The sequence below is a fragment of the Carassius auratus genome, chromosome 19 (assembly GCF_003368295.1).
Source record: "Carassius auratus strain Wakin chromosome 19, ASM336829v1, whole genome shotgun sequence".
In the NCBI taxonomy this organism is placed as follows: domain Eukaryota; kingdom Metazoa; phylum Chordata; class Actinopteri; order Cypriniformes; family Cyprinidae; genus Carassius; species Carassius auratus.
In genome coordinates, this window is record NC_039261.1 from 16,123,017 (window position 1) to 16,147,350 (window position 24,334).

Genomic DNA, 24,334 nt, shown 5'->3' on the forward strand with positions numbered 1-24,334 from the left:
CACACCTGAGCATGCTGATCAGTGTCTTCAGGATCATCTGAAAATCACAGGTAGATGAGTTTGACCAGGTTTGGAGCCAAACTCTGCAGCGCATTGGCCCTCCAGGGCAAGATTTGAGGAACCCTGCTGTAGACCGTGCGTTTAAGACTTTTATTTTGTAAAGAGAAGGCCCTCATGTCTCTCCAGGGGCGAGAGCGTCTTGCAGTAGGTCGTGTTCGCCGCTAGATGCCGCTGTAGCGGACAGATGCCGCTTCTAGAAGGCGGCGGACGCATGCGCAGTGGCGCAGAGCAGACTACCACTGGGCAAGGACATAAGGAGAGTGACATTTCTGTAACGTTGACAACGGATTCACATTCTTTCTAAATCACACAGAAATTAGCGTCAGTCAGATTTGGATCCCCTCTCGCATCTGACGCTCCACAGCATTTCATCAGACTCACGGAGGACGGGTAACGTTATGCGTTTCAGGCTCACAAGCGGGACAGCCAACAACTGACTGCATGTATAGATATGAAAAATTAACAAACTATTAACTTATTTGTCCTGCCTAATCACACAGGACACCTATGGTTCCCAATCGCTTTCAGTAGAAGCCCTATCTTTTTTTAATCGTGTAACGTTACTTTGTTTCGGAGAGAATTGGTAGTATTTGTTAGTTTTTTTCAGCTCAGAGTGAAAGTGATGTTGATTTGTAAAGTGTGACCAAAGCGTGACGTGCATGTGTCTGATCACTGTAAATACTGCCCTACTACTATACAATACTTGTCTGCTCTAAAACATGGGTACGAGGATTTTTTAAATTCAAACGGATGATTGAGCAATTTATTAAACACTAAAACCCGTTCTTTTTTATTACAAGAATTAAGGTCTTGTTCAAAGTTTTTGTGCATCCAGAAATGCATCATAGGTACCAAAATGCTATTTATATTGGTAATTCACTAGGTTTTGAGACACTGTCTTGTTCAGTTTTTGCCCCTTTTCTGCCTCACGTTTGTTGCTGCCACACACTCTTTAGTGACCTGTCTGCTCAGACATCTAAATGTGTTGCACACTCCTATCACTATCAGCAAGGATGATGACAATAAAGACATTTATAATATTACAAACGATCTATGTTTCAAATAAAAGCTGTTCTTTTGAACCTTCTATTCATCACAGATTGATTTAAATGTTTTTAGTTTTATTTTTCTGGCCCAGGTTAGGTTTTGAAGGACAGACGTTTCTTTGCTGATGAGTGATAAATCAGAGGCATCGGTGGATGGGAGAGTTCATGCTTCGTCCTCTTTGAGCAGCTTGATGATGTCCTCTTACTGAGACTCCTTCGAGGTCACCTCGGCACCCTGACTTGAATGGCTGTCTGTAGAGGGGGTGTCTCTCTTTGGGTGGGGTGTGTCAGGAACCATGGCGGCAGGCAACAGATGATGAAACAGTGCTGGAATTTATGCCAGGTACACATTGTGACACTTTTTACCATGAAAAATGTATTTAAAGATAATTTTGAAAATAAGGGTTAAAGGGTTAGTTCACCTAAAAATTAAAATTAGCCCATGATTTACTCACCCTCAAGCCATTCTTTGAGTATATGACTTTCTTCTTTCAGACGAATACAATCGAGCCTCTTTCACACTGCGATTCCATAAAATACAGGGGTAAAGTGTCCTGGAAATTGATTCCCGGGTCACTAGATTTTGCACTTTCACACTGCCAGTGATTACCCGGAATATGTGCGTACGTTCACACACAGCCCACAAAGGTCCTGTAATGACACAAGACATCAGGGCGTGACGTAATGAACGAGTCGAAAATGTTAGGCACGTTAACTTTCACTGAAGCGGGCGAACGATCTCGGCATCAGTGCGGGAAGTGAGGAACTAAGTGACCTCTGCTCCCCCGACCAGGGATCAGGCCCAGGATCAATCCCGGGACGTGTTTGCTTTCACACAGAAGGTGACCCGGCAATTTTCCAGCTATTTTCTGGGTCCGACGTGCAGTGTGAAAGGGGCTTCGGAGTACTATAAAAAATGTCCTGGCTCTTCAGGCTTTATGATGGCAGTGAATGGGGGCCGTGATTTTGAAGCCCTAACAAGCGCATCAATCCATCATAAAAATGCCCATGTCATCCACACGATGACTCATGAACACGTGTATGACACTCAGCAAAAGCTGGAGATTACGGCTTGTACATTTTTAAATATAAATATTTTTCGTACACAAATGCATCGATTCACTTCAGGAGGCTTTTATTCACCCCCTGGGGTCATGTGGAGCACTTTTTATGATGAATGGACGCACTTTATTGGACTTGAAAAATCTACCACCATTTATTGCCATTATAAAGCTTGGATATTTTTTAATATAACTGATTATTTTCTTCTTAAGTAAGAAAGTCATATACACCTAGGATGGCATAAGGGTGAGTAAATCACGGGGTAATTTTCATTTTTAGGTAACCTATCCCATTCACATCTGTACACCCAAATATTTTCAAAGTGTAAATAAATCCACTAGTGTACATTTTTTTTCTTCGATGAATCAAAATCAAAAGCTTTGACCAATTAGACTTGTCTAATATCTAATCAGATTCTGTCTGATTTGCAGACAACCGAATTTCACTTGAATGACAACTGTAGGACCCTGAGCAGTGCATCATGGGCCTTGGCTCCTCCGAACAGTCTGCATTACCTGTCCATTAAACAGCCATCCCTGTCCCATCCCTTCCACCACGCGTGCCAGCCGAACCCAGCGGCCAGCCTAGAGGAGGAGGAATGGGAGGAGGCCATCAGTTTGCCTGTCCTGCTCAAACCTGGAGAGACCGATGAGCAGCACATTGTGGTGGAAGTGCCCTTTCTCGGGCCGGCCAAACTAAGTGAGCTCCTTGCTTTGGGAGCCAACAGACCCTTTGACTTGCTTTTTCCTTTAACCACTGTTGATGGAAGCAGAGAGGATGATATTAGCATTACCGGAAAGTTAGGGACTGAGGAAAACCAGCTGATGGAGAGAGGCTCCTTCAGGAGTCTGTTTGAGACAGAGGGATGTCCTGCACCTTTTACTTTGGGATCTCGCTTCTTTTGCTTTCACTGCCCCGGGATGGAGTCTGTTTCGGAGATTGTGGATAAAGCAGTAAAGGGACAGGACGAGCAGAGCTTCTGTCCGGCCCTCAGTGTCACACATTATAGCCATGCTGAGACTGAGAGAGTGGACAAGAGCTCCAGCCAGAGAGACGTGGAGGATGAGGAGAAACTGGCCCTGATGCATGAAAAGCTGAGGGTGGAGGTAAGATGGATGGACCACTCGTAGAAAAGTGAATGGGAGAAAAAATGCTTAATATGGAGGCTGTGGGAAAAGAAGTCCTACAGCCTCCAGCTAAAAATATTACTGTACTTTCCGGACTATAATTCACATTTTTTTCATAGTTTGGCTGGTCCTGCGACTTATAGTCAGGTGCGACTTATTTATCAAAATTAATTTGACATGAACCGAGAGAAATGAACCAAGAGAAAACATTACCATCTCCAGCCGCCAGAGGGCGCTCTAATGCTGCCAGAGATGCTGCTCAGTGCTCCTGTAGTCTACACTGAGCAGCATAGAGCGCCCTCTCGCGGCTGTAGACGGTAATGTTTTCTCTTGGTTCTTGGTTCTAAATAAATGCGACCTATAGTCCAGCGTGACTTATATGTTTTTTTTCCTCGTTATGACGTATTTTTGGACTGATGCAACTTATACTTGGGTGAGACTTATAGTCCGAAAAATACGTTACATTTATGATAGATTTGTTGTCAGATTGTATTTTTGATTACTGTTATCGCAATGTAATCTTGCTTCATTGTTAAGGTTCTGCATTGTGTTTCAGCTTCCCAGTTTCTTTGTGAAAAATCATGACTACAGTATATACTCTGAAGATGTTGAGTTCATAAATGGTCTTCTGAACACCAAAACAAGGTAAAGGGTTTCTAGGTGCGTGTTATACTGGTTTTTAGGCCTCAAAGTAGGTTAAGACTGTTGTTGTTCAAACTCCGCTGGTCACACATTGCCAGTAAAAGGGTGTGGTAAACTCAGAAAATGATAACAAATTGTCTTTACAGCTGATAGACAGGTCAACAACACAATAAAAAAAACTAATAATAAAATAATATTTTAATTTTGGCTGAGGTTTTTGCAAGCAAAACTATCAAGTTTTGTTATCTCAAGATGTTTTGATTGCTACGTTTTGTCTTTTCTTTTTGAATTTTCTTCTTTCTTTTTGATTGCAATCTTTTTCTTTTCTTTGTTTTTTTTTTTCAAAGACATTAAAGGTTTTCAGGCAAAATAAACAATGTTTGTTGCATCTCAAAACTTTTTCTTTTGTTGCAAAACATTTTGCTTGCAAAGTTTTACCAAGCAAAATGTTTTCAAATGCAAAAAAAAATTGGCAAGCAAAATGTTTTAGATCTTAGTATGTTTAGAGGAAAACAAATGATTGGTGGCTTTTCTAATTCCACAGTGACAAGTAGTGACCCTCATGTTTCAAAACGATGGTTTTGGCTTTTTACCAAAATACCGGTATATTTGAAACTGCATGGCTGACTGCTATAAAGCCTGTTCTTCTATCTTTAAAGGGGTCGTGTAGCGTACCAGCTGACTCTGACGCTTTGGCGATTGATGTGTCTGTGTTACTATGCGGAGGCTCAGCTGGAAGTGCTGAAGCTGACCAAGCATCCAGAAGACGGCTCCATCAAAGCTCGCTGGAGAGTCAAAGGCCTGCCCTTCCACTCCGTTCTGATCTTCTTCTACAAGAAAGACAAGAGCCACCTCTACAGGTGAGACATGCTGTGACCGGTCATCAAAACCTTGCTCTGTGCTCGTCTTTGTGTATTCTTAATTATTTTTTTCTGTTCAGAACATATGATGCATTCTCCACCTTCTATGTTGGCTCTGATGGACGGATACACCGGCATAAAGTCGAAAAGGTGAGGTTTGCTTGCAACTAAATCTTTTTTTTTTTTTTTCAGAGTCATATTACATTCCTGTTTATAAGTTCGGTGTCCGCATGTTTTTATTTTATTTTTATTAATAGAAACTTTTCCCTCCTTAACTGGAACACTGATGGATATATCAGAGTGATTTCCCTCATTTTGAGCAGAAAAAGCTGAATTTTCCAGATTTATGAGTAAAACAAAGGGGATTAGACGTAAAAAAAAAAAAAAAAAAGGGGGGGGGGGGCAGTTTTGTTTTAAAGCTGTGTGGAAAAACCCAGAATGATATGTGAGTGAGGATTTGGAGATAATAGTAGTAGACCACATCTGCACAGTATCTGTTGTCTTTTCATATTAATATAGTGAAATACAAAGATAAAGAAAATAATCAGGGGGAACAGCACACATCTAGAGGACTAAAAATAGATTTTGTAACAGATAATCTGTTAAAACTAATGTCGCATTAAGATAGCAAGCTTTAGATTATATTCCTGACAGATAAACAGTGTTGGGAAGGTTACTTTGGAAATCTAATAGGTTACAGCTTACAAATCACCCCATTTTAAAATATTTTAAATCTAATCAGTTGTATAATTATTTTAATTACTTTAATGTAACCGTTTGATTTTTTTTTCTAAATTTCTAATGAATGTTTTAAAGCAGTCACAATTTTCAAATATTTACTCAACACTGATTACTGTCAGACTTCCAGATTCTTTCATCGTTTGAATTAAGATTGTCATTTATTTTTAAGGCACAGCCTACAAAATCCGACTTTAGCACCTGTTTTACTTTGAGATCATTCTGAGGTTATTTACAGATTCACCCTAACAAGAAATAGTTTAATAGCTGTGATACTGTTTTTGAAATCAGATTTTTGCATCGCTGTGACAGGAAACACAAGCATCAAACAGTCAATCTTAAAAAAATTAAGCATATACATAAACTCAAATAAAAAATAGCAAATAAAACCGTTATTGAATGAACATGTCCTAACCTCCTGAAACATTGGTGTCTTATATTTTAGAGTAGTCAGTGCAATTTGGGAAAGAAATCAATTAAATCTGTGTATGTGTGTGTGTGAAAATATTCAGATGTAACCCTCTTCGTAATCGTTAACATTTTCATTAGTAGCTGTAATTTAATTACACATTTTTTCGGAGTAACTGTAACTGATTACAGTGAAATTTATTTTGTAGTTAAATTACGTAATTGCTTTTTATGTAACTAGTTACTCCCCGACACTGAAGATAAATATGGATAATGTTGGAAAATGTCCAGCTCTTTCAATTAAACGGACAAATAAGGATTTTTTTTTGCAGTGCATTCTTATTATTTGAAATGATTTGTTTAAATTATTGTGAGTGGAAGTTCCCTAAACTTGAAGTACCCCCCTTTATTTAAAGTCGGGTTAACAAGTATCATAACTTTAACGCTTGTCAATTAATTGTGGCATTTATCAACCATTTTGACTTGGAAGACCAACATAAAATTCAGTGTTGATTTGGTCCCATTTACTTCCATAATATGGACAAAAATTCAATAATATCAGAAACTTTGTTTACCAACATTCTTCAGAATATCTTCTATGTTCCAAGAAAAAAAAAAAAACAACAACTGAGAGTTAGTAAATGACAGAATGTACATTTTTTGGTGAACTGTCCATTTAAGCCATCCTGCAGCCCCCTTGGATATCTCCTGAGACCCTCTGATTCAAAAACAAGATGTTACCGTGTCATCTCTGGTTTAATCGTAGTGTTTTGTCTCTGTTGGTAGGTTATGGAGGCTCGTCCTCCCTTGCTGCCCAAAGTGACCTCAGTGCTGGCCGGGGCTCTGGTGGCGCTGGGCATTCAGGAGCACCGGCCCGCTCTCAACCTGCTCCCACTCCTGCTGTCCTCCCTCCGACAGACCCGAGCCTGGGCCGCAGAGCAGGACCAGAGCCATTAAAAAGACTGAAAAAGATGCAGCACTGTATTGTGTAGGTTGAGTGAATGAGATAATGAAAACTAGTTTTTTGGGGGGAAATCGGAAATCTGTTCTCACTTGAAACAAACTTCTTTGTGCGGTCTTTAATTTCCATTGTTCGAATATCACCAAACTGGTTTCAGAGACTATCTATTACATGAGGCCTAGGAAGTTAACTAACACAGCTGTTAACAGGCAGGTTTTGATGACCCAGTACCGTACAGGTACATTCAATTCTATCTGTGTAAATACATTTAGGCAGTTCAGCTGTAAAACTGGCTTTTAAAGCACATGCCAGATAAAAGGTGAAGACGGTTCAGCTCACATTCACAGATTTGAATCAGCAGAGGAACTGGTCATGATATTTAAATATTGATCAGCTTAAATTTTGTATTTCTATATTAATTGGAGTTCTCATCAGTTGCATTGGTTTAATGGTACGTGAAAACCAGCGGTTTCATTTAGTAGCAGTGCAGGGTTGCAGCCTTTTTGAGTGATCTTTAAGGGAAAGTGATGTCAGAGACTGCCTTTGAGCATGGAGAGTTTAGTTTTCTGTCTGGACTTGTTCTTGTTTGCCCTTACTTTCCATGCTTGAATTGCTTTCAATGTGCAAGTCACATAGAAGTTATCAGCCAATATGGCTCCCTGCATAATTATATTGCCAAATCTGCACTGGTCTTGCCACGCCGTCCATGTAAATTAAGCACTCTTATTTGAAAGACACAAGCTTTCATATTCTTTCCCATTGAAGTATATTCAGAAGTATATTTTCATCTGCAGAGCAAAGCGTGGGCTATTTTTCTGCAGTTTAATGGGTCATTTTAGCTCAGTGAATTTAGTGTGATAGCACATGCTCTCCACCCATATGAACAACTGCTCCAGCTTCCTGTGGTGAAGACATAGGCCGAACACTTTAATGGACTTCCTGTGTCACAAAGTAGTCAGAACACATCTGTGTCAAGTGCTTGCGCTTTTAAATGGACAGTAAAAGCATGAAACACTATCACTCCACTGTCTGCATTTCAAAGCTGAAAGGTCAGAACCTGTAAAAGCAGATCCATATAAAACATGGCTCAGTAATTGTTCTGGTGATCATTTCTGTGCTAATTACCCAAAAACCTGTGTTGAACATGTCGTGTGACAAATAAATGCATAATGACATTGATATTTTTGGTCCCTGTTCTTCTGATTTATCCACTTTCATATAGGTATTTGAATAGTCTCCAAAATATATATATATATATATATTTTTTTTTTTTATAACAGCAAAGATGCATTATTTTGATCAACAGTTATAATAAAGGCTTAATAATTTTTTTTTTCTTTTTTTTTCACATATCCTGTTTCTTTGAACTTTATATTTAAAAAATGTACCATGGTTTCCACATTAATTAGCACAACTGTTTTCAACATTGATAATACAAAAAATGCAAAGCTGCATATTAGAAATATTTCTAAAAATCGTAAGACTGAAAACTGGTGTAATGGCAGCGTTGCATCACAGGAATAAATAACATTTTGAATTTTTTTTAAAAAATAGAAAATAGTTATTTAAGATGTTAATAACATTTTATATGTTTATAGAGTTTTAAATGTAATTTTGATCAATTAATGGAGCCTTGGTAAGCATTTGAGACAAAAACATAAAAATAATCTTACTGACCATAAACTTTTAAATGATTATTTTTTAAATATTTATTAAAATGTTCTATTTATTTTATACTAGTTTTATTTTTTACAATTCAGCCATTTCACCAAAGTTTGAGCTGAATATAGATGAAATAATATCAGTAAAATATGGGTAGCAGGGTTGGAAATTGATCATAAATTAAATCATTGTTCAGCTAGCACTTAGGACAAATGCAGGTTTATAGTTCTTGATAACAAAAACCAACATAGATTTTTTTTTTTTTTAAACATGGAAGAAACAATATTAATTAATGCTACATTTTTCATTCTCCAAATTATTTAATTTCCTGGGTATCGCAGTTTTCTATCTTAAAGTAATGAGATACCAATTTGTAACCACATGGAAGTCATTGTGTTTGTTTTAAAAACTAAACCATAGCAAAGGAGTTTCTTTAATGTAAATGGCCAAACACATGGAGGCAGAGGCAGCCGTTTCTTTAAAACTAGAAGTAATTCTAGACTTTATCCTTTTATTTTGTAACAGCAACATTCATGAACAAGATGATGGAGCCAAACAAGATGTTTTTGGCATGCAAGAAATACAAATAACAGCTGTATGGCATGACTATGACGAACTCTTCCAGTCCTCAGTGATGAATGTGCAGCTCTGTACATCTAATCACGTTCAACATGTCTGGAGCTTGTAAACATCGATCTTGGCATCTCCTCTATCTACACACGGAGCAGGTCAAGCTGGAACAAATTTAGGTTTTCTTCATGTTTATGTGCCTGCTATTACTGTCATTATTAAAACAACTTATTACAACAATGTACAGCTAATTTACAATGGACAGGGGCATATATATGAATCCTGTCAGAGTCTACAGATCTACTAAGATTATAAGATGCTGTTTTCGACAAATGGATGCCACGTAGTGGAAAGAAAGTTTAGTTTCTCCTGCCTTCATGGCCGGTCTAGTTCACCGGCTCCATATTAAGCCACTATCCACACATTTGACAATGGCAGACATCTGAGATGTGTGTCATTCGCCGATTTCAAAACAGCTGGAACCCCTCAATGCACGAGACACTATTGGCCGATCCTTCGAGACGTCATGGTCATGACTATGTTTGACAGATGACATGACAGAGTAAACAGAGCTGATGTGTTAGGAGTCCTCAGAAAAAGCCCTGTGCGTGTTGGGAAACCGCTGGTGGTTGTAGTCTGGATCATCACTCAGTCGTTTCTTTATATCACTCTTCACCTGGAAGACAATGAAGGATGCAAAAGGTTTCAAAAAGTCCAATGCAATTCAGAGAGCAAGATCACAATCTGTGTGGTCTGTGTGGTGTGGTCTAAATTTGTAGCTATGATTATGCAATAATAATGTGGGATTGTGGAGATAAGTACCTAAGCTGAGTGTGTGTATATGGGGTGGCTAATGTCATTCCTGGAGAGACACAGTACTGCAGAGTTTTGCTTCTTCCTAATCAAACATCTAAATAAGCTAATCAAGGTCTGTAGGGTTACAAAAAAAAAGTTCCAGGCAGGTGAGTTTTAATGAGGGTTGGAGCCGTGCTCTGCAGACTCTCTAGGGTCAGAGTTAGCCACCCCTGGTGTACATATTCAAATTCGTTGGGAAAACTTTGAAACTCACAGGAACAGTGTGGAAAACTTTAAGTTGTTTTATTTAACTGAAATAAAGCTGAAATATTATAAAATATAAATATTCCATGAAAATATATATAGAGAGATACATGCTGTCATGGCAATTAAAATAAGTTAGTTGCTAAGTACTTAAATAAAATAAAAATAAAGTTAAATATAATTATTAAATATAAATAAAGGCAAAAGCACCGAATAGATTAAATGGAAAACAATGTCAAAATGTAAATGTCTAGGGAGAACAAAATGAGTTGTATTAGCAACACTTCAAAGTCATATTAGCTCAAAAAGAATATAAAATAGTTAGAAATACCCGTTACTGTACCGTTTGATCACGCTGCAAAAAGCGATGATGTTCTTTAGTAATTTTGTCTTGTTTTCAACTCCAAATATTGAAATAAAATCTGCTTATGAGCTTAGAATTATGAACTCAATAAAAATGCAAAACAAGTTTTCATACCCTACCAAGAGATATTTGTTCTGATATTTTGTTGTTGTAAGAATAAATTAACTTGTCAGGACCAATAGCCCTATGGGTCAACGTGCACTATGGGTGTCCCGAGCTCAGGGACCTTTCCCGATCTCGTCCCTATCTCTCTCACACTTCATTTCCTGTCAGTTCTGATCAGTCCTATCCTGATAAATCTGAAAATTGCAAAAAATGTATCTCATAAAAAAAGAGAACAAGAAAGGTTCATGTTCATTCTGCATCTGGTGTCTTGATTTAAGGATATTTGTACTGGAAAATGAGACAAAAATACTGTGGAAGATATCATTCTTTTGCTGATCATGCAACGTTTCATGCCACAGCTTTACATCTAATCACGTTCAACATGTCTGGAGATTGTAAACATCGATCTTGGCATCTCCTCTATCTACACACGGAGCAGGTCAGGCAAAAATATTTATACGCGATGCAAAAGACTACCATGCTAGCCATTAACTTTACCATAGTAAACATTGTAGATACGACCACTTGAAGAAATCAGACGTCATCTTCTCATTTTCTATCACAACTGTGTATTTATTTAGTAACATATTTGATAAGTCTCATCTTACAACTTTAGCTCAGTATATGTCATAAAAATATAATAATGTTTTAATGTTTTTTTTTTCGGGAGCTCCCTCTGCTACTCAGATCGTATTTTTAGAAAATATAGAATGGATCCCAGGCTATTAGCCCCACCCGGCTCGTTTAAAGCACTGGCTCGCACTCGCCCGAGGGCAAATAAGGACTATTTAAGCCTCCTGAATAACACTGGTCCACGCAGGTGTCTCAGGGCAGATCAGGTGTGATTTTAGTTTCTTACCTGTTGTGTGTAAGCTTCCTGCAGCTCTGGTGCCTCTAGCTCCCCCTGTAGGCTATCAGGGGCAGTAACTGGATGCACACCAGATGTCCTGGCAGCTCGACTAACAGCCTCAGCGAGAGAGAGGTGAGGACCCTCCCCCTGTGTGGTCTGTGAAGGGAGGAAAGCAGTTCTAGCTGAATGGTTCATTTTGCATTGGTGATCTTTGGCAGCGTTCTAGTTTTAAGTGAATGTAGATGACACACAGACCTTCCTCCTCTTAGCTGGCATCCCATGCAGATACGCATCAGACAGAGGCGGCTGCGCTTTCATCTTCCTCTGGGTCAACATGTCATGTCTTATGATGGGTACCCACTCCTGATTAACATATTAAAAAAACACACATTATTACTATACACAATATCAGTTGTTCGTTTATTTTTGCTGTCAACTTTGTCAGTGTACTAGAAAAAGTTAATAAAATAAACAATTAGCATATCCACTAAATCACAACAGACAATGGAGTCTCACAGGTGGAACAGTTGCTGCCCATGGCTCCGCCTCTCCAGCAGACTCCTCCCTGTCTACAGGTGCCATGGCTACTGCGCCTCGAGTCTCCTCTAATGATGGCCTGCCAGGTGGCTCATCACCATCAGCAGTGTCTCCTGAGGATGCCATGACTTCCTCTGCAGTGGTGGCAGGAGCAGGGGACAGACCCTCTTCCATCTGTAATATAAAATCACTTATTACTCTTATGACATACAGTTTATAGTGCAGACAAACATCCAGATGTGTTCAAGGCCTAAGGGATAGGATGTACACAAAGGCCAGTTGCTTATGATGTGTGTGTGTTATTGTTAACTAGACTAATATATTTTTGAAACTTTAATAGCAATTATAAGAAATATGAAGACTACAAAAAAAAATAACAGAACTAAAAAAAAATATATATATATTATTAATAATGATCAAAAGAAAAGCACAAAAAATAAGTAAAAATAACAATGATTTTTTTAAATAAAACAGAAAATTCATAAGTTTTAGATAAGTTATGCTTTTTGTTTAAAGGCTTTTCTGCTCACCAAGGCTGTATTTATATGATCCGAAATACATATACACATATATATATATATATATATATATATATATATATATATATATATATATATATATATATATATATATATATATAGTGAATAATTACAATTTAAAATAATTTTTCTATTTGAATACATTTTAAAATGCACTTTATTACTGTGTTGGAATTTTCATTCCAATATGCTGGTTTGCAGGTCAATAAACATTATTATATTTTCTAAATAAGTTCTGCTCTTTTGAATTTTCTATTATAATTTTTTTTTTTTCCTCACACTGAATACTGGAGTAATGAAGCTGAGAATTCAGCTTTGCCAACACAGGAATAAATTGCATTTTAAAATATATCAAATCATTTTTTATTGTTATAATATTTCACAATGTTCCTGCTTTTTGCTGTATTTTGGATAAATACAGTTATGGTGAGCAAAATACAAGTGTCTTTTAAAAACATTTTTTTAAAAAAAGTCTTACCAATCTAAAACTTCTGAATGGTAGTGAATAAACTTATGTGCTGATATGTTTTAAGCTGATATGTTTTTATCAGCTCATTTAGAAATAATCATTCTTCTATGCCCCAGTAAACTAGACTCAATATCGTTCAGTTAAAACGCACCTCAACACTCGTGTTATCGGACTGCTGGCTTGCATGTGCATCTGACTCTGTTCTTTGAGACGACCCGCTCTGTACGTGAAAAGAATAATAGAAGCATATTCATTTCTGTATTCTGTGGTTCAGTTTGGGAGTGAATCCTGAAGAGAGAGTGAATACCTGCGCATTGATGACATAATGCTGGATCTGCTCTTCAGTGACTGGATTGTGCTCTAAAATCACATGCAGCCTCATAGACATCATACTGGTCAACCAGTTCACCAGACTGGGGTTCACTTCAGCTGACATCCTCCTCTGAGTGAGGAGGAAAACATGAACGTGTCAAAACATGCATTCAGTGCATCACCAAGCAACCTTCATGAGGATGAGTCAATGAATCTTACAATTCGGTGGTTGATGACCGTGGTTAAAGCTCTTTGCTCTCCTCTTAAGCAGTAGAGATTGAGAGCCAAACACTCAAATAGACCCTGGGTGCACATATACAGCAAGCGCTGGCCAAATGTGTTATCTGGAAAGACACAAGAAAACAGAGCAAATGTTAACAAAAATATTACAAATGATAATATACTAAAAATTAATACTAATAAAATGACACTGAAAAAGTCAATAGAAAATAGATCTTTTATTATTATTTAAAAAAAAAAGTTAATGTTTCCATTCCACAAAACAGTTCCCATTTGCCCTTTGTATCATCTCTTTTGAATTCTTGATTGAATTTATTAATATAAAAATGCCCCAAATAAGGAATAAAGATGTGTAATTGAAATACTGGGGTCAGAGCAGTTTTTGGCTCTGTGTTTGCGTGGACAGTATGGTGGTCACCTGTACAGCGCAGAATGTGCGTAGCAATGCGAGTAAACTGTTGTCTCAGGAAGGACATGTTGGTTTGGATGATGTCCACTCCCTCGCGAACAGTCACAGTGGACTGAAACAGATACAGCACAGAGACTTAGTTAGCGGCTATGATGAACAGATGGTACAGGATAAATCAGGTGCAAACAAGACTCACAAAACTCTCTGCAATGTACTCCTCTAGTCCATTGATCAGATCCTCAGCAGCACTCTAAACAACAAAAACCATTCCATTAGTATCATGAGCAAACACTAGTACAGTGACAGTATTTACCTTAACATTTAGTCATTTATCTGTTGCTTTTATACAAAGCGACTTACAAATGAGGACAAAAGAAGCAATCAAATCAACAAAAGAGCAATTAAACAAAAGTGCTATGATAAGTCTGAGTTAGCCCAACGCAATACGCATAATGTTGCCAATAACTGATGTTTTTGACAATATCTCTGGCTATGGTCTTTCTGATTTTTAATCAGTTTAACCATGATGAAAGTGTGACTAAGATTTAATTGACTAAAACTGGACTAAAATGCTCAGACATTTAGTTGAATAAAACTTCACTAAATAAAAACAGACCAAGGTTGATAAATATGATAACTAAAAAGTACATTTGACACAGGACCAAGACTACATTAAAAATGCCTGACAAAATGAACACTAGTGTGTAATATGTATAGTCAACGATAATTTCATAATTGGACCAAATTACTGAGTATGTCAATTGAGGATGAAACTCATGTATGAAAGCAGTGTGAGCTCAGACTCACAGCTATGTTGGCATCGGTGGGCTCTCGGCCTCGCAGATAGTGCTCAACGAAGAAGGCCGTGAGCTGGGGCTGGATGCGGCTCAGAGGCTGAGGATTACCATGTAGCAGCAAAACCATGTCTACCATTGAGAAACTCTGACACACCAGAGACAGCAGATCTCCAAAGAACCCTGCCAAACAAACACAGACAGCGAGTCAGTACAAGTACTAGGGATCCACGATAAATATCGGCTGATGTGTATTATATATCAGTCGATCTTTATTGTGCATCCCTAACAAGTACATCAAATGCAACTTTGAGGTGAGCCAATGAAACTCAGAAACTGACCCACTGCATCTCCAGTTCCAGGAGTGAAGAGGTTGGTGGTCTGGGAAAGTCTCTGAATAAACTGGGCGATGCTCTCAGTATTGCCTTGACCAGCACCCAGAGAGCCCATCATTGTGGACAGGACGCCTTGCACGATGCCTGTGAAAAGCTCGGGGCTGAGGGTCTCTCCGCCTCCACCGGGAGGCTGAGGGGCGGTAGTGTGGGCGGCTCCTGAAGGGGCAGAGGGCGTGGCTTGTGAGGGTGGAGGCTGCTGGTTTGGTGGAGAAAACACAGGCTGGCCTGACTGCAAAGAAAACAGGACGTTGAAATGAACACATTTGGTAAAATCAGACTACAAAACCCCATTTGCTTTTGAAAGGCACCAACCTGAATGAACTCAGACAGGCCCTGGATAAATGCAGGGACACCTGGAACAGTCACTGTAATGGAGGGAGGAGCCCCGGACACCCCTCCACCAGCACCTCCCAAAAGTGAGCCCAGCAGCTGAGCTAGGTTATCTCCTGGGCCGCCCTCATGGGACTGACCCACGGACGCCGTACTGGTGGTGTGGGTGGACGTCTGACCGGATGTGTTGGCTGAGGATGGAGGAGCGATGGAGGAGGAGATAGAGGAGGAGGAAGGGGTAGCTGTGGAGGTAGAGAAAGAGAAGGAATGGGACGATGAGGTAGTGGACGTCTGGGCGCCTGATGATGGAAAACATGGAAGGTTTATAAGCTGTGTAATGTTGGATCTTGAACAGGAACCGAATAGGTAAAGACCACTCACCTGTGTGCAATGGCATCAAAAGCTGCCCTACCAAACCACTGACCATCTGTGTGAGAGGAGAGGACGTCATAGGGTTGCCCTTGATCGAAGAACAAAAATTTAGTTTTATGCAAAGAGATTAGATATGGTAAATGGTAAAACCATCACATCAATGAAATATAAGCTTTTTTAAACAACATTTGAGCATAAGAAACAACACTAACGGGGACAGTTCATGTCAGCTTTTGTTACTGATTTGAAATATGTAATTTAAATATGAATTATATTCTCTATATAACTGTGTATTTGTCAAATACAAATCTTGAATGTGGCAAGCAGTTTTTGAGATTTCAGGATTTTAGAGAGGTGTTGCAAACATAGCCACCAACTTTCCTTGAAAGGGACTTTGGTTTTATGCCTCTCCAAAACACAATATTTTATCGTAAAACTTCATACTTGGTTAGTCTGTTGCCCTGCTGAGGGGGGCACTGCCCGCAGGTTGATGGTGGTCCCTCTGGTGCTCATAGGTTGGGGGATGCGTGGAGATAATGTGGGCCGTGTGATGACCACCCTGGCCTGAGGTGGCGGAGGAGCCTGGCTGTCTGTACTCTGGGCACCTGTGCCTGCAGTGCCCTGCTGCTGCCCCTGGGGTCCGGCAGAGGCTGCGGTTGCCATGGCGACAGCCTGCTGGGAGATCTGATGCATGATGGCCTGCATGAACTCTGGTGGTAGTCCTGGTACATGGATGGGTGCTGTGGTGCCTTCAGACAACAGATGCACAGAAGTCAGTGAAAGCTGACTACTAATACTGCTGTAAAATGTAACTTTTTGGTAATTAAAATTAATTTTAATTTGAGGTATTACAATGACCATTAACTAAAATAAAAACGATATCAAAAAATATATATATTTACAATTTTTTTTTTATTGTTTACTATAACTGTTTAGTTAATTTTTGCAATTTTTTTGTTAATGCTATTAAAAAAAAAAAAGAAAGAAAAAAAAAAAAACTCCAGTACACTTCTGTATAGGGCTGGGCAATATGGGCAAAAATTCATATCTCTGTATTTTTTTGCTAATTTGCGGTTAAAATATTTTTTTAGGTAGGATTATTGTTTTTCCGCAGCCAAACACTGCACGCTGGAGATCCGGCATGGGGCCGGAGAACTTTAAGCCCTGCCCATGGGTAACCCACGTTTAAGACTATAACGTATATGGTGAATTTGTTACCTGGAAAACATTTATTGTTTTGTGTTCAGTGTAAAACAGTAAGTCAAACTGGTTTTGAACCACATGAGTGCATGTAAAGAGGGCGTATTTTTTGAGTACATTTTTCTCTTTAAGACACTATCACATTACTGTGTGCACGGCTGATTTACTGGCTTTAGAGACAGGTGGAAACTAACCGGTCTCTCCAGCAGCACTGGGGTTCTGTTGCCTTTGGCCCTGTGCTCCACTGTCTGAATCAGTGGTCGGCAGTTTACTTTTTTGAAAGCAACTATTTTAAATTGTAAAATCATATCTTGATGAAGAAGTGTTTGGAATATTGTGAAGTGCAGCAGACCAGGAATGGGCAGCATGGCTAAATCACAGTGCTAAGAACACTGGGCTTCTGATTGGGTAGATTGGTGACATACCATCCAGGTTCATCTGCATCATGACCACTGGCTCCATGGTCTGGTGAGTGATTCTGATCACTCTTGGAGACCCCTGACCGTGACCCATCTGTTGACTGACTCCATTCGGTGGAGGAGGAGGTGCCTGACCCTGAGGCTCTGATTGGTTGCTGGACTGTGAGGTTTGGGCCTGACCCTCGCTTGTCTGTCTGCTGTTTGCCATCATGGTCACAGTGGAGCCCAGGTTCATCTAGAAGATGACATATATTTTGAGGCTGACTGTTTGATACTAATAGTATGAAAGTAGTTTTGTATGTGTAGTTGGTTAGCTCACTGGAATGGGAATATGGGGCGGTCCACTCTGCAGCACAACAGGGGAGGTGTAGTGTGACATGGGCCGCACCACATGTAAGTGGCGGGGTGGCTGAGATGATAAATTGCATCGGAGGTCACTCAGAGCCACCAATGTGTTTCCAAGGAGATGGAGTGACTCTCCAATCAAATTGAGAGTGTGCTGATCCTCCTCTCGTTCTTGAGTCTGTCCAAGAAATACATTTTCAGAAAATGAACAAGCCTTACAGCACGTATGACAATTATGTAACATTAAACTATCTAGGGCATACATTGTTATTGTAGTCAGCAGAACTGGCCGCCCCAAGGATGGAATGTGTTCTCTCCATGAATGGACGGAGGCGCTCCTCCACCCTTCGCACCTCTGACAAAACCTCCACCAACTCCAAAGGGCTGGGGTGACTGTTGAGACATGGAAAGAAGTTAGACTTGTACATGTAAAAAAAATTAATGGGCCAAAGACATGACGATAAACTACCGTTCAACGGTCAGGGACAATTAGGTTTTTTTTTTTTTAGCAAGGACACATATCAAAAGTGACATTATAAACTTTTGTATAAAAAATTTAGATTCGTCAAAGAATCCAGATTTTTTTTTTTATTTTGGTTTCCACATACAATATTGAACTGTTTTCAACACTTAATAATACTTCCTGAGCAGTAAAACTTGTATTAAAATTATATTTTAAAAAGTATATTAAAATTTAATAATATTCCACAATATTAGCGTTTTACTGTACTTTTTATCAACTAAATGAAGCCTTAATGATCATAAGAGACATTCGAAAATATGAAAACTTACATCAAACTTGTACGGTAGTGCATATAACATGATTTTATATTTTTATGGCAAGGCAAGATTCAGGTTATAAAACATCAATGTCTCCCCCAAAATAATATTACGAATAATCATGATATAAAAATTTTTAATTACTTATCTTGAAAAATATTGAAGTTTGTATCGTGTATTCAAGGTTTAAGGAAAATACATAGACTTTTTACTTAGAGGGATGGTTAATTTGCTCTTAATGTAGTTCAGGTAATTCAGGTAATTATGTAAGAAAGGTTCAGTTTCTAGCACAGTCCGGGTATTTCACTTCATAAGACATAATATATCGTCTATAAAAATATTTTTTATTGTTCTACTAGGGAAAAAATAAAATAACTTATTGTGCATCCAGAATGGATGGAGTGTGAGTAAATTAAAGCTGCGGTAGGGAACTTTTGACGCTCTAGCGGTTAATAAACAGAACTGCTTGCGTCTTGCGGAAGAACATCGTAGCCGGAACTACTTCTCTCTGTTTATGTCTATGAAGAATCACAAAGGTACTGGGTTACTCCACCGCGGTACCCCCGAAGCAATCTAAAATAGTCCGAATATAAACACTTATTATAGGTGCACCGTAGTGATTCAGGACAGGCTAAAAACACGATTTGGAAAATGGATTCATGATGTACTCCCTTATTATATACATTTTTCTACATTTTGAACACAAACAAAGTTACGGACCGCAGCTCTGATTGGTTGTTTCTTACCGGGAGCGGATGAATTTCTGCAAATGGCAATAGGACCACTGGGAGGAGCCAGAGGAGCCTGATTTTTTCACATATTATCTGTCTCATATTCTACTGTCAGGACATAATGACAGGTTTAACAAATATGTAAAAAATATATTTTTACAAAAGTTACCTACTGCAGCTTTAAGAGTAATTTTTTTTCATTTTTGTGTGAACTATCCCTTTAATGGTTACACCAAATGACATTTTTAGAGCTATTAAATCTAAATATCCTTGCAGATTGTAGACAATTTTCTATAAAGCATATAAAATCAACATGAATACCAGAAATACATTTCTAAGAGCCTGGTGCGTGCTTTTTACCTAGATTGTTAAAAGCTTTTTCCACATCATGGGCAATATTATTTGTCTTAGATCCTAATATTTTCTCTTACTTGGGTCCAGAGTGAGTTGCTCCATCTGTCTGTGAAGCTGAGGATGAGGAGGAGGCTGGAGGTGGGGAGCTGTCCATTGGTTCTGCTGAGAATGATGATGATGATGGCTGAGGATGTGGGTTCTCTTGCTGAGATGATGGTTCACTTGACTGACCCTGAAACAAAAAGTTAAAGTTACTTTTACCTGGAAAAATGCATCAAGCCAAATGACATTTGATATATAAATAAGAAATCCAGAAAGATATTTTTATTTGTTGGATGTAAATATTTGTTCTGCACCTCAAGTCTGTGGATTAGAGTCTGTGTCTCTCGCAGGAGGCTTTCAGCCAGCTGGAGCCTCATCCTGGGCTCACTCTGCACTGATTGCTCCACGTTGATATCGACATCCACAGAGCCACTGCTCTGTGAGAGAGGAAATAAATTACTGTAGATGTGTCCAGAGATAACCTTTCATTTTAAACAACAGACTGTGACCAGACAAAGCATAAGTGCTTCTAATTCAAACATTCAGTACACTGCTTATAATGTTCATAATTATGCAAGTATGGTTGGTGAAGTTAGAGGACGCAAGGATGACTCACTCCTGTGCTGGTGCTCACTCTGACATTACGCCCCATTTCTCCAACACCAGCCAGCATCTGCTGCACTGACATCTAGAGAGGTGAAATGCACATTTCCTTTAATAACAAGACCTTTAACATATGAATTACAATGGCCATCTGAGGTTAAGCCGTCTCTTCACATTAGGAAAGCACTGCAACCTGTATTTGCTGTTGGTCCATGATGTTCACAGGCAGGTTAAAAGTGCCCAGCATTACATAGTTGTTGGCATTACGGTCATGTGGAGTTCCTGGAAAAGTGGAGGACTGAGAGGAGGTGGATCCCCCATCCGTTGTACCTGAGGAGCCTGAAACTCCACATCCTCCACCCCCAGACTGACTGCTCTGGGGAGGTGCTCGCTCCACGAGATGAATGACCTTCCCATCAACATCTGAAAAAAAAAGCATGTTTTGAAAAGAAGTTTGAAAAGAAAAAAAAAGAAGATGTTTTTATCATTAATAACAAACAAAAAAACAAAAAACTTTTGACTACAGTTATGACAGATCTCAAAAAAGACTGTTCATATGATGCGATTTAAATTTTTCCTTTCGCTTTGGAGTGTTACAAGCTCTTGGTGCATGAAGATCTGTAACCATTTATAAACCTACGCTAACATTAGCACTGTTGTTTGCAATACCTTATGTATTTTAACAGTTTTGTTCAATAAAATTTTAAGATTACTTGCTTTTGATACTTTATTTGAATTAATTATTATTGCCTAATTGTTATTATACATTCATTTTAAGTGGTTTTAAAATTACTCTATTACCAAAATAATTGTTAGTGACAGCCCTTATCCTGATTAAAGTACAAGTAATCATGGATTATACTTTGTCTTACTTTTGCCAATGAAAATATTTACAAATTTTAATTCATGAATCAATCAGCATTCTAATTAATAAATCAATGACTTATTTAGACATTCTGAATTAAGAACCGCATACAGCTTTTACTATTCACACTGCATGTTGGACCCGGAAAATTGCTGGAACATTGCCGGGTCACCTTCTGTGTGAAAGCAAATACATCCCGGGATTGATTCCGGGATTGGTCCCGGGGCGGGGACTTAGTAACATTGCCGGGTTCAGTCTCGGAACGAGCTTTGTGTGAACAAGATGACGCACGTTATCGCGCGACTCTTTTACCAGGTGTTTTGAAGGCAGATCAACGTTTGAGAAGAAACAGATATATGCAAACTGTAATGAAACAGAGATCAGTTAGTTCCTCACTTTCCACACTGACACTGAGATCATTTGCTAGCTTCAGTGAAAGTATAAAGTGCCTAGCTTTTTCGAATCGTACATTACACGTCACGCCCTGATGTCTTGTGTCATTACGGGACCTTTGCGGGTTGTGTGTGAAACGCACGCACATATTCCGGGTAATCACTGGCAGTGTGAAAGTGCAAAATCAAGCGACCCGGGAACAATTGCCAGGACACCGTGTATTTGCCTGAATCGCAGTGTGAAAGGGGCTTTAGAAACATATGGTCAAACATAGAAAGAGTAGCATGCTGTTCCGAATTCACCAACAGCCACTCGTTCAGTTCCTGAATGAATTTGTGTTTTGAACAAAACGGTTGAGTGAACGTTTCAATGACTCACTAAGAAAAACAGTCCCTCGTCACCACCTCCTGGCTGGAATGCACCAAAAACTGACATGCAGAGTAATATAGAAACAGTTAACAGTCCCCCAGTGCCAAAAAACATAAACAAAGAAGTGTCTCACTGTAATCTGTGAGTGTCCTCTCATCCTGCAGCACTTTACCCTGGTAGATCAACCTCTGCTTGTCCACCGGGATCTCAACAGCAGAAGCGATGTGCTCTTTAAACTGCTTCACGGTCCACTGAGTGAAAGTAAAAGAGGTGGCAATCAGATTACACAGACAAACTTAATTGGTTTATCAATTTTAAAGTACATTTAACAGCCTTTTGTTATAGTGGTCTGGTTTATACTTTGTTGAATTAGCTAGCTACATACAAAATAATCAAAGCACAAACAAATTCCTCACATGATGTGACTGATAATATCATGACAGAGCACACAGACACACACCTCTCCCCTGACGGTGAACGTCCTGCTCTGGGAGTCCAGAGTCTTCACGGTCACCTCTACGGCTCCTGGTTCCTCCATGACTCCAGAGTTTCTTTAAAAAGGCGAGAAGATTTAGAAAGCTTCCAAAAATTATTACAAGGACTAGTATTAGCAATTAACCTCTATGAGTTATATCATCTACACTGGCAGCAAAAATAAATCAGACCTTATTTTAATAAAATAGTCTAGTTTTACCGCGTATTATGAAACATAATATAGTTGCAGTGCTGCTTCTGTCATTATAACACGAGCGTCTCGTTTTGTCTCCATAGTAACGCTGGGGTTTGATACAGTCTATGGTAACAGTACTGATAACGGACATCATAACAACCGTAAAATAAACACAAGCCATATTTTAATACCGTGTATAAACAAAATAGCGACGCCTGATCTATATATGACCAGTAGAGCCACACAACTTTTACTGTTCAAGACCATTACTATATAAGCAGCTAACAGTCAAAGCGACTCGGTTGTGCATTCTAGAAAAAAGCTAACGTTACATTATGAATAGCAGCAGAGTATATCTGGGTTAGAAATGTAAAAGATTAAACACCTTACTTTTAAGAGACAATTGTGGCAGTTCGGCGATTTAAGTGTTTAATTATAATTTTATCCTACACAACAGCTATAGGGACATGCTAGCTGAGCAGCTAGCTAATCCCAGACGTTGCTTTGGCAGGAAGTGATGTCACGTTCTGCAACTAAACTGCGATTTCAAAATAAAACTACAAATCTAAATCCGAAAGTGTATATATTTGTTTGTTCGTCTATTATCGACCTGGTTTGTTGCCATTTAAATGTATTGATTTATTATTTGGTTTATTATTTATTCTTAAACGTTGACAAAACGAACAAAATGTATTGGATATAACGTTAAACATGAATTAATGAGTCTATCACCAGTAAAGGAGAGATATTGCTGGTGTTTATTTTCATCTGCCTACTCTCTCTCAACCGTCAAAACTGGGGAGACATATATATTTTTTAATTTGTCCCTGCGCTTTTAGGAAAATCAATTACATTTAAGCAGATTCATTTGCAGAAAATTCAAGGGAAAACAAAATAGAAGCCTTGCCAGCTGTTTTTTTTCACCGGTGGGCGGGGCTAACGTAAAAGTTGTAATGTTATTGGCTCAAGCTAACCTATCGTTTTAATTTCAGCAAATCACAGTGGGCGAACGCAGGATTAATATTCATGAGACAATTAGTCTGACATCTAGTATAGATCATAGACTGTAAAAAAAATTGTCTCTTAAAAGTAAGGTGTTTAATCATTTACATGTCTAACCCAGATATCCTCTGCTGCTATTCATAATGTAACGTTAGCTTTGTTCTAGAATGCACAACCGAATCGCTTTGACTGTTGTTAGCTGCTAATATAGTAATGGCCTTGAACAGTAACAGTTATGTGTGGCTCTACTGGTATGCGCTGAAAAAAAAAAATCTACCCGAGTTAAGACGTGATCAAAGAGTATTTGACTATTGTGTGTATTGTTGATATTTATTTTGTATTTGTATGTAAAAATATGTTGCTTTTATTTACTTATTTCAGCAACCATGAATGATAAAAAAAAAAAGCTACCACTACCAGCATTTATTTCTCTAGGGTCTGTGTAATGTGAACATTATGTATTTGCGTTCAAACATGGTCGTAAAATCAGCAGACCAGACCACACCATCCTTAGGTTGGTTGAAATCAACTTCAGCAGTGCTGTAATGAGTGAGATGAGGTAGGCAGAAAGAGACCGATGGCTAAGAGCTAGTTTAAAAAGGTGGAGTGTATCATTTTGTTGGGAAATTGCATGTGAATTGTGTGTCCCT

General features: G+C 38.8%; 2 protein-coding genes across 4 annotated transcripts; one reads left to right on the forward strand and one right to left on the reverse strand.

Annotated features, from left to right (window-relative positions):
- Positions 1–269: 269 nt before the first annotated feature.
- LOC113119566 (uncharacterized) lies at positions 270–8,083 on the forward strand. 2 transcript variants are annotated; one of them, XM_026289132.1, is made up of 7 exons: positions 270–450; positions 1,199–1,449; positions 2,600–3,274; positions 3,852–3,940; positions 4,597–4,797; positions 4,878–4,947; positions 6,730–8,083. In XM_026289132.1, exons 2-7 carry the CDS (start codon positions 1,351–1,353, stop codon positions 6,898–6,900), a joined length of 1,305 nt encoding a protein of 434 aa, XP_026144917.1. In that variant the 5' UTR covers positions 270–450; positions 1,199–1,350; the 3' UTR covers positions 6,901–8,083. The 2 variants fall into 2 exon arrangements, with proteins under 2 accessions (XP_026144917.1, XP_026144918.1); XM_026289133.1 differs by having other exon boundaries at positions 1,204–1,449.
- Positions 8,084–9,043: 960 nt separating this feature from the next.
- On the reverse strand, positions 9,044–23,202 carry LOC113119568 (large proline-rich protein BAG6). Of its 2 annotated transcripts, none has more exons than XM_026289135.1 (24): positions 23,073–23,202; positions 22,473–22,563; positions 22,146–22,263; positions 20,579–20,808; positions 20,399–20,470; positions 20,097–20,219; positions 19,818–19,972; positions 18,139–18,268; positions 17,850–18,053; positions 17,537–17,765; positions 16,356–16,660; positions 15,921–15,999; positions 15,522–15,781; positions 15,156–15,438; positions 14,828–14,997; positions 14,217–14,270; positions 14,030–14,132; positions 13,591–13,715; positions 13,367–13,501; positions 13,211–13,279; positions 12,031–12,225; positions 11,770–11,877; positions 11,524–11,670; positions 9,044–9,812 (listed from the first exon to the last, which is right to left on the reverse strand). In XM_026289135.1, exons 2-24 carry the CDS (start codon positions 22,548–22,550, stop codon positions 9,717–9,719), a joined length of 3,468 nt encoding a protein of 1,155 aa, XP_026144920.1. In that variant the 5' UTR covers positions 22,551–22,563; positions 23,073–23,202; the 3' UTR covers positions 9,044–9,716. The 2 variants fall into 2 exon arrangements, with proteins under 2 accessions (XP_026144920.1, XP_026144919.1); XM_026289134.1 differs by having other exon boundaries at positions 15,522–15,838.
- Between the last annotated feature and the right edge of the window lie 1,132 nt (positions 23,203–24,334).